Source organism: Diorhabda carinulata, chromosome 2 (assembly GCF_026250575.1).
Source record: "Diorhabda carinulata isolate Delta chromosome 2, icDioCari1.1, whole genome shotgun sequence".
In the NCBI taxonomy this organism is placed as follows: domain Eukaryota; kingdom Metazoa; phylum Arthropoda; class Insecta; order Coleoptera; family Chrysomelidae; genus Diorhabda; species Diorhabda carinulata.
In genome coordinates this window covers 9,113,856-9,127,987 of record NC_079461.1, presented here as the reverse complement: position 1 = coordinate 9,127,987, position 14,132 = coordinate 9,113,856, and the positions used below count along the sequence as shown (strand labels likewise).

Here is a 14,132-nt window from a genome sequence, read left to right as displayed (position 1 = left end):
AAAATAAAATCGCTTTGTTGTAAAAAGTCAACTTTTATTTTCAAAAATCATAACTCAAAGTAAAAAGAATTCACTTACTCTAGGTAAAGAGTGATAAGAGTCAGCTTCACTTAGACCGAGTGAACTGTTGCTAGAGCATCGACTTTACTTCTAAAAGTTAGATGAAAAGTAAAATGGCGCTGGTCACACAGAAGCTGTTGATTGGTAATGATATGTGAGTGAGTATAACCAATTCTCAAACTAACTGAAACCATTTGATGATGAAGACTCGCTAAGATATTTTCCAATTTCTTCACTTACGTTTTCAGTTGAAAAAGTTTAATTTGAAGATTCTAATAAAACATATACCAATACAATAATTTTTTCTTTTTGAGTTGTGAAAAATTGATTCATCATATTGGTAGTGAATGTTTGAGCTATGGACGCTATAGTATAGCATTGAGGAATGAGAAAGCTCTTGGAAATGGTTGCTCATTCTAAATAAGTGTATAAACCATTTATGTAATACAGTAGTGATTTCCATAGGTACCTATCTTATCTTGATTCCATACGTACAGTCTAAGCGGTGAAGGTGTTCCAGCAACAATATTCATATGAATCAAATCATAATTTCTGTCAACTCAGTAGAAATATTAGTTATAACTAATGTTCCAAATGTCGGTCTCTTACAAATTGGTAATTGAAAAAGAAATCTCATGATGTCAACATCAACATCTTTTGTTAAAAATATCGATATACTGGATAAATTAATATTAGCTTAGCTTATTACTGAAGGACTGATTTTTTGCAGGATGACTTAATTATTTTATCAGTAGGTTCATATTCACAAATGTAACGTAATATTCAGTATATCAAGTGGGTGTATTCATAAATTACACTTGTAACGTTAATTGCAGAATATTTGACTAAGACTGTAGAGTTCTGCAGAAAATCTTGCTTTAGACTTCAACCGATTTGGAATCTGAGCTGTCTTCACAAGCATTTATCATCATTCTCCAGTAAACTAATCTTCAGTTATTTCTTCAGTATGTCTAACACAATTATCCCAAATTTTTGCAATACAATTTTCCAATGCCTCTTTTCACATACTCAAGACCCTTTCATCACCGTAGCCATCTCTACCAATATACTTATTATAATAAGTATTATAGTTGACCCAAATAAGTTCAATGACTTTAAATTCGCATTGGTAAAGTGGTAGCCTTAAGGCTTCGTGACCATGTTTTCGGAACAATTCACTAATGACATATATATTTGCTTTTCGGCTAATTTTAGTTTTAATAGTTCATGTTTTAATTAAGAATTAACTGTGTCGCAATCCACTTTGTGTATATTGCACCATTCATTTCATCGTGGTACCTAATCTACGACGAAGCTTTAGAGTCAAACACCAAAGTGGCATTTTCTATGAATCCTCTGATAGACATGCGTGAACAATAATAAAATGTTTACTGTGGTAACTGTCCTGGCTTACATATGCTTTTTTCCTTTGACATATATTCATGTTAAATCTACAAATACAACTTGTATTGAAAATACACTTTTACGATTTTCTTTATATTTTCCTTTTTATATTTATATCCCAAATGTTTCAATACACCGATAAAGAAAAATTATTTCTTAGTTCGTCATTTAGGGTTTTCGCAGTGATATATTTCTCTAAAAAAATTTGGAACTACCTAATCTGTATAGCTACTAAATTCGATTTTCTCTCGCCGCACGATTTTCAATACCTAACCGACTGAAATAACACTTTATTACCAATTTGTTCTATCAGTGTATATATAAATTATTACTCCATGAAAGCAAAACCATGAAATGGCAAGACTTTGAACCTCTATCATCAAAGTTATATTAAATTACCAGTTTTATAAAAATTTCAGATACCTCACTATAAGCAACTGGTAAAAAATCACTCTGTATAGATAACACTATATGTACTCTTTGAATAGAAATGTCCATAAATAGATGTTCACATTAAACAACAAACTCTTGTGCTCGTAAATTAAGCTATTTTTCGGCCATTCTCTGAAAATTACTGTTGGTTTATGTACCGTTACAAGTATAATCAGGCATTTTTTTGACGCTGTTTAGAAAATTTTAAAGAGATTTACGAATTGTACAAAATTATAAACACCACTAATAAGTAGTAACATAAGCATTGTAATCTTTTCGTCTTACGGCATTTTAGGTATCATAAATTATCGAAATTTTATTATCTATGATATTCGTACTTAGCGATGTAAAAGTAAATGAAAATTCGCAAAAACAACACAGTAAACAAAGCTTACGTCAATTTCAACTTTCAATACGGTCAGTTATTCACGTTATGTCAATTTTATTTTTGTTTCTTTTTAAAATTACTACTTTCAATCTAAAGAAACTATTAAGTATGTCATGTAGTTGGTTATTGTGAAGAAGACAATGGATCTTGACTTCTATAGATAGAAGAAGATAGTGATGGAAGACCCCCACCGTTTCTACTATATAAAACATTTAAGTTTCGCTTTTACGCTATTAACAATGTTTATATCATTATAGACAGAAATCCCATTTTAAGCTATCCAAGCAACCTGCAAATACTTTCAAATCGATCATTCCCATTGTTTCAATCCACGACATGAATATAGATTAGAAAATTGACTAATTCCAAACATTAGTTTCAGAGGAATTGGTTTAATTTTGTACAACACATGGTATATGGTTCGTCTATGATTTTTCAAATATTCTGCTACACTTGGTTTGGAGAAAAGTTTACCAGAAAGGTGAGAAAGTAAAAATTAGGTGTTTGTATGCTCCCCAACAGAATACAATTAGCTATCTCTGCTTGTTACCTGGAATGATTTTCACTCCTTTTGTTAAAGTTATATTTTATTTTTTTACCCAATAATTTGGCCTTGCTTATACTCTTATTTATATACCCTGCAAAGGCCGAAAATATTTTTTTTCTACTTTATTTTTATGTTAGTTATTAAATAGTATATGTTCATTAACATTATGGTCTCTATGTACTTTTCTTTATTAAGATTTTTCATTCTTGTACTTTTTTAAAAAAGTGTCTCTACTTCAAAGCTTTTCTAAACAAAAATCAATTTAAGATATGACTCTTCATCATGTTAGACCAGAGATTTTTTGACCGATTGAATACATATTTAACTATTCTAATTTCATAAATTTTTTTACGTCATGTAGAGACAAAAAGTGATCTCATGCTTTTCTATCGCATCATTGGATCGTTGGAAATAAAGCTCCACAATCAAAAGTGGCTGTCAAAAAATGATCCAAAATTATGAAAAGCTCGCATGAAGAAATTAAAGTAAAAACCTTGTTCATCTACTTTTTAAGATACGTGGAGTCGTCCATAAGGAGTTCATTCCATGTAGACAGACCGCGATTCAAGTATTGAATCGTGAAACTCGCTGTAGATTTCTAAAAAGAGTCCACAAACTGAACCCAGATATCGCTAACAAGTGGGTGCTGCATTACGGCAATGTACTACGCCACTGTGTCTTAAGTGTGATGCGGTTTTCAGCGTCCAGTACGATACCGTTATCCAAGAGCCACCCTTTTTTCCGGATCTATCGCCTTGCGACTTCTATCTCTTCCCTGAAATCAAAAACGTCCTCGTTTGAGGACTGTAACGAGAGTGCTGTCGGAGGTTTCAGATTTACTATAACGTCAGAAAAAGTCGCCTGAGCAGAAGGGAATTATTATAATAATTATAATGTGTTTCAAAACCGTTTACTTGTTTATCTCGAAGTGTTTGGGATGACATCAGATTATTTATTAACTTTTTCACCGATTAACAAGCCTCTTTATATGCAATGGAGATTTCTCGATAATACGGCTCTAGAATGTAAATAATTAAACATTAATTAAATGTCAGACCTCTTATTATCTCTATATCTCTATATTTTCCTGGTGCCATAAGATAAATATATCTTATTTTTCAGAAATCGATTTATGGATGAATATCTATTTGTTGTAATACACATTTTCTAAACTTCAGTTCTTTTATGCATTGCTGATACAGCATTGTATTCTAATATGATAATACATATTTCTAAATTGTTGTAGAAATATATACCTATATATCTTTCCCATTTTCAGAGTCAAGAAATCACTCAGGCTTGTTATATGTCAAGATGGAATGAATGTGATATTAAAATTCAAAAAATACTACTTAATATCATGACACGATCCATAAAACCTTTATATTTGACTTCTTATATATTCGATTTGACGTTACAAACATTTATTAAGGTAATACTACTAGTCTATTTGCTAAAATAGATCTAATAATGTGAATAAAAGAAATTCAAATTTTGAAAAACATTGAGCTGAAGCCTATATAAAAATACAATTCTCATTTTTTATACCTTTTTATTTGTTTTTCGTATGTCTTGTCTTGATATTAGGTCTCTTTGACCCGAAAATCAGTTAAAAATAACAGGTAAAATTTTACGTTGCGGAAAGTCGATGTACATATAATAAGGGAAACTGTTTTATGTTTTTATTTTTAGCTTCTGTTTGTTTATCCATACTCAAGACAATGAAAGGTAAATAGTATAACAAAACAGAAAGTAGACTTAAAAAATTCTTATTTGCTACATTTACAAGGACTTTCCCAACAAATATCGAGCTATTTCAATGAATACAATATTGGTATAAGTCGTAAAGTACATAATACATTATCCAAATATTTCACTAAACCAAAATCTAAGACAGATAGAAGTATTATATATCAAGTACCTTGTAACGATTGTAACGCTGTTTACATAGGGCATAGATTTCAGTATTTATAAAATAGATCAAAAGGTTATTATCACTAAGTTGGAATTTCTAGAACCGGTGATATTGATACTGAGCACATCACCACACTGCCAACACTAACAATTACACTGTCTGAAGCGCGTTTCGATAACCGTTATCGTCTTCAAATACTGAAATTATACTAAAACCTATTAACTTGACTAACTAAACTAATCTATGACGGTTTAAGAAATCTCTATGTGAAACCACTTTTTTCCAAACACAAAATTAAAAATATGAAAAATTTGCTTAATATTTAACAGAGTAGGTTTTAAATTGGTTTATAAATCCAACAAAACATTAAAACAATATATGAAATTAGCTGTGGGGATTGTGCGTGTATATTAGGCAGACCGAGAGATCCGTTAATGTCCGATTTGAAGAGCACATAGCTCATTTAAAATATGGTCGCTGCCAGGCATAATATTAATAATGTAAAATTGTTAAAAAATGTATCCAATAATTGTTGGATGCATTGGGAAGTATTCAAATTGCTGAATTTAAGAACAGTTTGAATAAGGATAAAGGTCCAATTCCTTACAGGCTACTCTATAGTTCAGTCGTCAAGGATAAAATTTGAAGATTACGGTCAAGGAGGTTTTGCCGCAGAAGTTAATGCTTGCGGGAAAAGGTTTATTGATGGGAAAATTTAGTATAAGACAGGTAAGTCAATAGGTTTTAGTTTACCCAGTCTCTAAAGACAGTGTAATTGTGAATGTTGGTGTATTGGTAGTGTAAACAGTGTGTTCAGTAGGTTGTTATCACGATAAAAAATATGAAACTGGGTCAACGAATCATGGAATATCAAAAAATTATACATTCAATTTCACAAATTCAAAAAGTCTAGCAGTCGAATCAAATTCAGGAAATAGAGAATTCATAGAAATGATTCACATACGTAACGAATTATTTTTTTGCTGGTGTCTTTCTAACAACAATGTTTTTGACAGATTACGCGTGAATCGTGTCTTGTGTTATTGACAAACTTGTTCAATTTGGTCTATACTTTAATCATGAATCAACTTACGAACGAACAACGCTTGCAAATTATTGCATTTTACTATAGAAATTTTGGTCGGCCTACTGAGGAAACTATTCGGAAGCATATGACTAAATTTCGTACCCAGTTTACACTATTGGACATTAAACCACTAACACGCAAACGTGTGTGTTACTGATTACCGTGAAATGTCGATTCGCTGCTGTTCGCAGCAATTGGGCCTCTGTTACTGTACTACGGATACGGCTGGTGAATAAGCTACACTGAACTGAAGCTAAACGATCTTCCACAACGTCTAACATTTGGTGAAAAGGCGCTGGCAAAGTTGGAGAGAGATCCACTTTTTTATCGAAAAATTGTATTCAGCGACGAAACTCATTTCTGGTTGAATGGATACGTCAAAAAGCAAAATTGCCACATCTGGAACGAAGATCAGCCAGAAGCATTGCACGAGATACCAATGCATCCCGAAAAAGTCACTCTTGGTGTGGATTAAGGGCCGTAGTTCTTCAAAAGCGACGTTGGCCGAAGTTTCACTATGAATGGCGAGCTCTACCGTGAGATGATTAACGATTTTTTTGCCAAAAATGGGAGAATTGGACATGCCTGGAATTTGGTTTCAACAATACGGTGCCACATGCCACACAGAACACGAAACAATGGCCAAATTGAGAGCCGATTTCGGTAAACAGTTCAACTCACGTTTGGGGCCCGTCAATTGACCGCCTAGATCGTGTGATGTAACGCCTTTGGACTATTTGTGGGACCATGTTAAGCCTAATGTCTACAGGAATAAACCAGCAATGATTGACGGCACTGGAAGCCAATATTGAAGCAATTATTCGTGAAATACCGACCGATATGTTGGGGAAAATGGGCCAAAACTGGACCTAGCGCATGAGCTGTCTAAAGATGAGTCTCGGCCAACATTTGCCTGAGTTCAGCTTCAAACATTATACTGATAGTTCTATCGATTCCAATAAAGATACGAATAATGTAACTGATAGCAGCTACGTATTTTTAAGTTGTAAAAACTAAGGAAAAATAATTTTTTATGTTAAAACAGATTTTTATTTTCATTTTATCTTTGATTTTAATGAAGTAAGTGATCTATTAATTAATATAAATATGCAAATTGTCAATATCAAGTCATATATTGATAAAGACCGGAGAAGGTCGAAACATCAATTTTTTATGTGTTATTTTAAACTGATTTTCTATGAAAAGAGATCTAAAATCAAAACAGATCATCACGAAAAAAATATAAAAATGCATTAGTAGTAAACATATTAAGCCTAACCAAACAAGTTCGAAATAGATTCTAAATAAATTGAATCCAATTATTACTACATACAAAATAGGAAAGCGAGTGAAATTTTTATATTTCGACGATCATGATACCATCCTATTGGATTTTATTTTAAATATCAAAATTAGATACTTTATAAGCATACCTACGGGGTAAGTACTAAACTATATTTAGTAGCAAATAGGCAAGACATAAAAAATCGGAGATCGTGAGCCCAATGTTGAAAAGATCGAGTTGAGCTTATATGCAAAGAATTTTGTTGTTAAACAATTTGATATTGAATTCACAAATGATTTTTAGGTTTTGAAGTCCTCGTATTCTTATATGGCTTTACTGAATACCATATATAGTCAATAGATTCATGATTTATGTGGTAGTTTACACAGTCTACAACCTTATATAGTGACCAGGAAAACACCAATAATCATTTAGTTGATTAGTTTTATTGCGATAGAATGTCAATCAAATATTATTACTAGCTTGACAATGAAATAAAAAATAAAAGCATGAGTAGGTTCATTTTTCATTCGCATCGCTCTTAAATTTTAAACTAAGTAAATGGTGATTTTTGGGTTTGTATTGGATGTTAAACAATCCAGAAACATTGTTCATAAACATGAGAATTTATATTGAAACTTTTGCCAATATGCAAATATCAGATATTCAATCTTGTTACGACATATAGTAGAAGAAGCTTCATATCGAACTTATTGGTTGAATAATTAGAAACAGATCCAGATTAGATATTGGTTACTGAGGTTTGTTATCAAAATAACTTCGCAAAAATAAAGACTAAATTCAGTTTCTGGAACCGTTGGCGATAATCAGATTGAACAATGCGTACTACTATTGAACGCACAAACTAGGAAGATGATACGCAGGATCCTGAAATTCATCGTACTTCTTTCCATACTTATATTGTTGATGCCAATTATCAATCAGAAGCGTAGCGAGAGATGAGTGTTTAAAAGTGGGAATATGTGTGTAGTTTATAAAGAACAAACAAGGGAAATGATTTTTATTGTGTTTCATACTTTAAAAATAATAAGGGTGAGCTGAACACTTCATTAACAGTGAAAAATGAAACATCTGAAGCTACAGGTATGTAAGAGTCTTCGAATTTAATTTATTTAGTCAAATACATCAGGTTTGCATTATTAGTTTTTTCCTAATTTCAGCTGATGTTTCATCATTTCTTTGGGAAAAAAAATTACATAATTAAAAATTCTCTACGAACTAAGAAAGAAATTCCCCATGACTTATGTTTAACTTTCTGACTTGCACATCATAATAGATATAATTTTTAGAACAGAATTATTGGTTACAAGGTGTTTCAATGAGATCTAATGAAAGAATGATTCCATAAAAAGCAGCACTATTTCAATATCACAACAAAGATATTCGCAAATAGTATACGATTTTCGTAGAGTTCGATAGCAAACTTTTGAATGAAAAAGTGAAATAAGGGCTTTAAGAATAAAATATTCGAGAGAAATCAAATATTTTAATTTCAAAATGACTACGATTTATTGGTTGTAGATGGTCTAACGAGTCGTTTGGCTCTTCAGCGTCTCTGCACCTATACACAGAAGAAGACTTCCAAAATACTCTTCCCAAATTCATTATAGTAGGTCGAATGGGATATATTGTGATGTTTTTTTTATATTTAAGTCAGGTACCGAATAAGATTAATTAACAGAAAGATAAAAAGATTGAATGAAAATTTGAGAATATCAAAACATTGGTCAAAGTTGAGTTTAATAAGATTAAGTCAGAAGAATGGAAATGTTATCATGTCACTTAAATCGTAGATGAATATTTCTAGCCAGTACAATGAGTTTGAGTTAGGGCTTTTTTCATCCAAGTTGGCACATACTGTATTACACCAATACTGACTTACACTGGATGCCGCGAGTTTCGTTTTCAAAGATTTAATTAAATCGTAAAAGTTTTAGAACTATTGAAATAACTTCCAGAGAAATATTTTCTATAAAAAAATATGAGTTACTTATATCAGCGTGACTACTTCAATAGTGATAATAGAGCATCTCTCTCTTGCTCTTTCTCTCTTTCTCTCTCTCCCTCTCTCTCTCTCTCTCCCTCTCTCTCTCTAGCTAATTTAAATAATCCGATGCAGATGAAGAAGACAGTCAGTCGATTATCTTAATAAAGTTTGAAATAGATTACATAATAACTGTGAGCCGCCTCATTAACAATTCTTCTAAGTCAATTTTATATAAGTTTACAATAAACATTACAATATTGATGTTTTTAATTAATACACTAACAGAATTGGATTTATTTCAAATAGAAGTTACAATGAAGTTCAACTTTGATTGATACTTCCTTTAAAAAGAGATAAAAAAAGCAGTGTTACGAATCCTTACATTTAATTACTTCAAAGTGATAGAAATTTAGTTTAAGTAATGGAAATATAGGAAACGGCGCTGCAACAGATTATTATTATAAACAAAATGTACATATTAATAAATCAGTAAATCAGTCAGTGCGAACGTATTAAAGTCTATTTATTGAAGAAAGATAGTAAACGAAAACATATTTACCCATAGTGCACATGATCAAGGTTGAAAACGGCAAAGCGGAACATTTAACAGGGTCGCATTCCGCACTTAATTTGTGGTTTCATACAGCAGATTAATAATATAAATTATGCATAATTATGCTCAATTATTATTACAGAAATATACAACGTCGACGTTTGAAATAGATATAAAGTGAACGGCGAACATATGGAACACATTTATTTAAAAACCAGGTTTAATAATGGAATTTTTACTTTTTCAGAGATTATATACAGCCTCTTATTACGCTATAGACAAATTTGAACAATCTCACTGCAGTATAATAATATGATGCCGTCCCTGTCCTGAAACTGATCTAACAGCTTCTTCACCGATGCGGCGCGCGCTCCTCCCACGCGGTTTTTTATTTGTGGTATATTATGGTTCCACTGATTTGGAGATCTCCACTAGCTGATTACGGATTGATCATTGTTTTGGTTTACTATTTTTCTTTGATACATAGGCTTCAGATGTTAAACCGTATTAGTGTTACTCTTCATTGGACTTAAGTGCTGAGTAGCTCGAAACTATATGCGTATTCTATTGAGACAAAACCTAAATGGTGGATTTTCAAAATGCGACTTTAACTAACGTATTCCATGCTTCTTTCAATGTTTTGTTTTTATTATTCTAATCTTATCAAAGAATAGATTTTTGTATCAGGGCAAATTGAAAATCACAGACATAAATAATAAAATGTAAACGTCAATTTTAGAAATTTCTAACTACTTGCGAGGACTGATTCCTTGGCCCTGGCTCATTCATAAACCAAAACATTTATCATTATGTCACATTGTAAACTATTGTGTAGAAACTCTCGACACTCGACACTGACGCCTAAATCCTACCTGCACAGAGACCTTATGAAAAATATTTTAATTTTTGATGACCTTAAGATAAATTCACAAAAATTTAATGGTGAAATAAATCTTCAGTATTATATGAAATTGTGAGAAGATGATATTGAAAACGTTAAGGAAGTCCATAAGTCCTATTACAAGTTATATGTGTGGTCATTAGATCAATAGCTCTATATAGCATGTGGTACATAATATACTTACTGCACAACTGAACAAAAGAATTATCTGAATGATTGGTACCACAAATGTGAACATATGCACAGAAGCAAGCTCAAAAATAAATTTGCAGTCGTCTCGAAAACTTTTCTATCATTACTATTATGTAGGGACCAAAATGCAGAGTTAGAAGTGGACTTAGGTTCACCAGCGCTGAAACAATTCAAGATGAAACCTACAATATGGATGATCCCGCTTACTGTATTCTGTGATGCTGAAGACGTAATTTTAATTAATTACCCAAAAAAAGCCCCAGCTAGAGGTGCTTACTATGCCAATTTAGTTCCAAAGCTACGAAAGGTCATACAACTTGCTCCATGTCATTGCCATGTCTGCTTTAGAAATAGGAATTTTTCGGAGTTGTACGTTAATGAAGATTTTTATAAAATTTTGATTCGATTTTTATAAAATTTTGATTCGATTTTTATAAAATTTTGATTCGATTTTTATAAAATTTTGATTCGATTTTTATAAAGTTTTGGAGCTTTCCTTACTCATCAGGGTACAAGAAATACAAGAAAAAATAGCTGATATAGAAAAAATTTTTTTAACACATTTGGAAAACGACTTCCAATACCTCAAATTAACTCACTTTTATGTCTTATGGTACTAAATTGGAGTTATGATATCAATAGTAATATTAATACTAAACACACTACTTTCTACCACCACACAAACTCATAGTTAAGGTGGATTAATAAACTTGACTTTCCCTTTGCCGATACCGTTAACAATCGCTGTTACAAAATTAAAAACATTGAAATACATAATATGAGACTATAGTCTATTTCAGAAAGGTATAGAGGAATAAAATGGGGAATCCCATCCAGTTCGGCTCAATTTCGGTATCGGCCATAGGTGTAGAACTTGAAATATTGTATAGGAATTACTTAGATTATACAGTTACGTTTTTCGTTTAATTATAATAATTTTTTATAATTCAATTTCTGTATAATGTATTTTTTGTATAATTTTCAATAAAAAATAAGTGTACCTAATGCCTAATTTTTATTTTGTTAAAATAAAATTCTTTCCTTTTTACGAGTATCCTACCGGCACGCCTTTGGCACACTATTTCCATCGTTTGTGAATGGATAACAATAGGCTAAACCCTATTGTTATATTGACCCCAAGCCAGGTGGTACTACTTGCACTTGATAAAAAAAAATTTACAATGAAATCAATGCCAAACTATGAAAGTGGCTTAAATATTCGTTCAGTCACTCTGTGGTCTCTTTGTATACCTAATGAGATATTATTACTCTATACCTTTCTGAAATAATTTATAGTCATAGTTACCGTTTGACGTCGCCGTCTGCTGTTGGTGACTTCCAACATAAACAAATTTTATCCAGAGCTAGTCACATCCGTTTGAGTTTTCACATGAATATAAAAAAAAACAAAAAGCAGTACACACGTCAAAAAGAATAAGAAATTTTTAGGTTAACAGGTCGATAGGTCGATACACAACATACGGCAAGATAAATTGTTGTTGTAGTTGTGAAAAGCTTTTCAATACATATTATAGTGTTCGGTATCATATCTTCTAAATGTTTTGACGACCTCTACCTATATATGAGTAAAACGGACCGATATGAAGATTGAATTCAAATTTAGTCATTAACTATACCAAAAAACTGTTATTTTTATAATTTACGCCTATAATGGTTTTTTTTCAAAACATCAAAATTAACTGCACATAAAATTCCAACAGATGAACATAAAGTTTTTACTACTTCTTAACGAACATTGTTTATGATACTGCTATTTCCAAATTTCGCCACCGTAAACTTTTATTAGTTAGGCTTGAAAAATGAGAGAATTTCATTGTCATTTAATCATTTAACGATTTTATATTAATATAAACAAGGTTCTTTTTACACACGATTATAATTTTCATTAGATCAAAGAGCCACTTCATATAATTGAAGCTTAACATCGAAAATACCCAAAACATCAACAAAACCTACCAGCTATTTATTTCGAGCAAGCTAGAAAGAAAGATCTAGTTTTTGGAAATTCCACAAAACTCAAAATTCAACACAATTAATATTCTTGAAGACATTGAGTAATATTTGAGCTTAAAATGATTATTCATATGGAATGGAATCTGAACTCTTACAGAACATACCTTTATGTTTAGTTATTTGAGTTAGGCCAAAGTTGATAGAATTACGAAGACGATAAAATGAGACATGAATGAAAAACCTGAGTCAATTCCTAAGATCAGCTGTCAATGAAGTAATGGTTACATTAGTTAAGTTACAGTAATAAGTCATAAGTTATACTTACTTTAAATATATTTTGAAAGAATGATATTTGTATTATTTCTAATATTTGTTGCAAACATCTAATTAAAATATGGTGATTGTGTTGGATAGAAACAAGGATGATTATCTTACGTCAAGGATTTTGATGTATTAACTTTTGTTCTACGTAAGACGAAGTACTTTGGCTGTTTCTTCTACATTCTCCACTGATAATTGTCCCCATCTGTATTTTGTCGAAAAATACCATAACTAACCTGTTGGTATGAAGTGTATGATGATTATCTGCTTATTGTCCTAAAAATATGTGCCTCTCCTCTGAACGTAGTTTCCGTTCGATGTTTTATCAATATAAATCTAAATATGCGAACCAAAAAAAAATAAAAAAAAAAATTTCATCAGCTTCAGTGGTCCTAGCTGCATGGATCCACTTCTAATGTCTAAAACGCTAGCTTTCGCATCACATGCCCACATTTCAATGACTTTGTGCTATTTTGTCATAAAACAAACATTTATAAACTGAAAGGTGAAGATTTTCAGGTAGATACATCATGACCCCAAACTTCAAATTATAAGAAAAATCAAAATATCAGTCTCTGTAAAAATGTGACACTATAATTTTTCTCTTTCTTCCTCAACTATATTTATTGTCTCGTGTCCAGCAGGTCGTGCTTAGTATTTCATATAATACCATCGCCATCATTACCGAGTCACTTTCTTATCATCGTGATAATCAGTCTCAATAAGTCAATGTCTCCCTTACAAAGACGAATGTATAACGGTGACCCTTGTAAAATAATAATAATATCATTAACCAAACAGTGTACCTTCTCTAAAAGCTATACTATCCATTATATAATTTACATAACAACAGAGGCCTAATTAAATTTTGATCAATTTACTACAGTGAGATTTGTTATGTGTGAACAGGACCGGATTTTCCGAGACGCGATGTATAGAACAACTTTTCCATTTAAATTGTTCATAATTTGCCAATATGTACCTGGTAACATGATAACTAATTCGAATTTATAAAAGTTAGTAAATTCAGTTCTAGTTTTTTGTCATCTTCGATAATGGCGAATA

General features: G+C 31.5%; 1 protein-coding gene across 1 annotated transcript; it reads left to right on the top strand.

The window, feature by feature from the left end:
• The first annotated feature begins 2,665 nt into the window (after positions 1 to 2,665).
• LOC130903501 (odorant receptor 46a-like) lies at positions 2,666 to 7,513 on the top strand. Its single transcript, XM_057815633.1, has 3 exons — positions 2,666 to 2,765; positions 4,111 to 4,263; positions 7,422 to 7,513. The coding sequence occupies exons 1-3, from the start codon at positions 2,694 to 2,696 to the stop codon at positions 7,476 to 7,478; spliced, it is 282 nt and encodes a 93-aa protein (XP_057671616.1). The 5' UTR covers positions 2,666 to 2,693; the 3' UTR covers positions 7,479 to 7,513.
• The last annotated feature ends 6,619 nt before the right edge of the window (positions 7,514 to 14,132 follow it).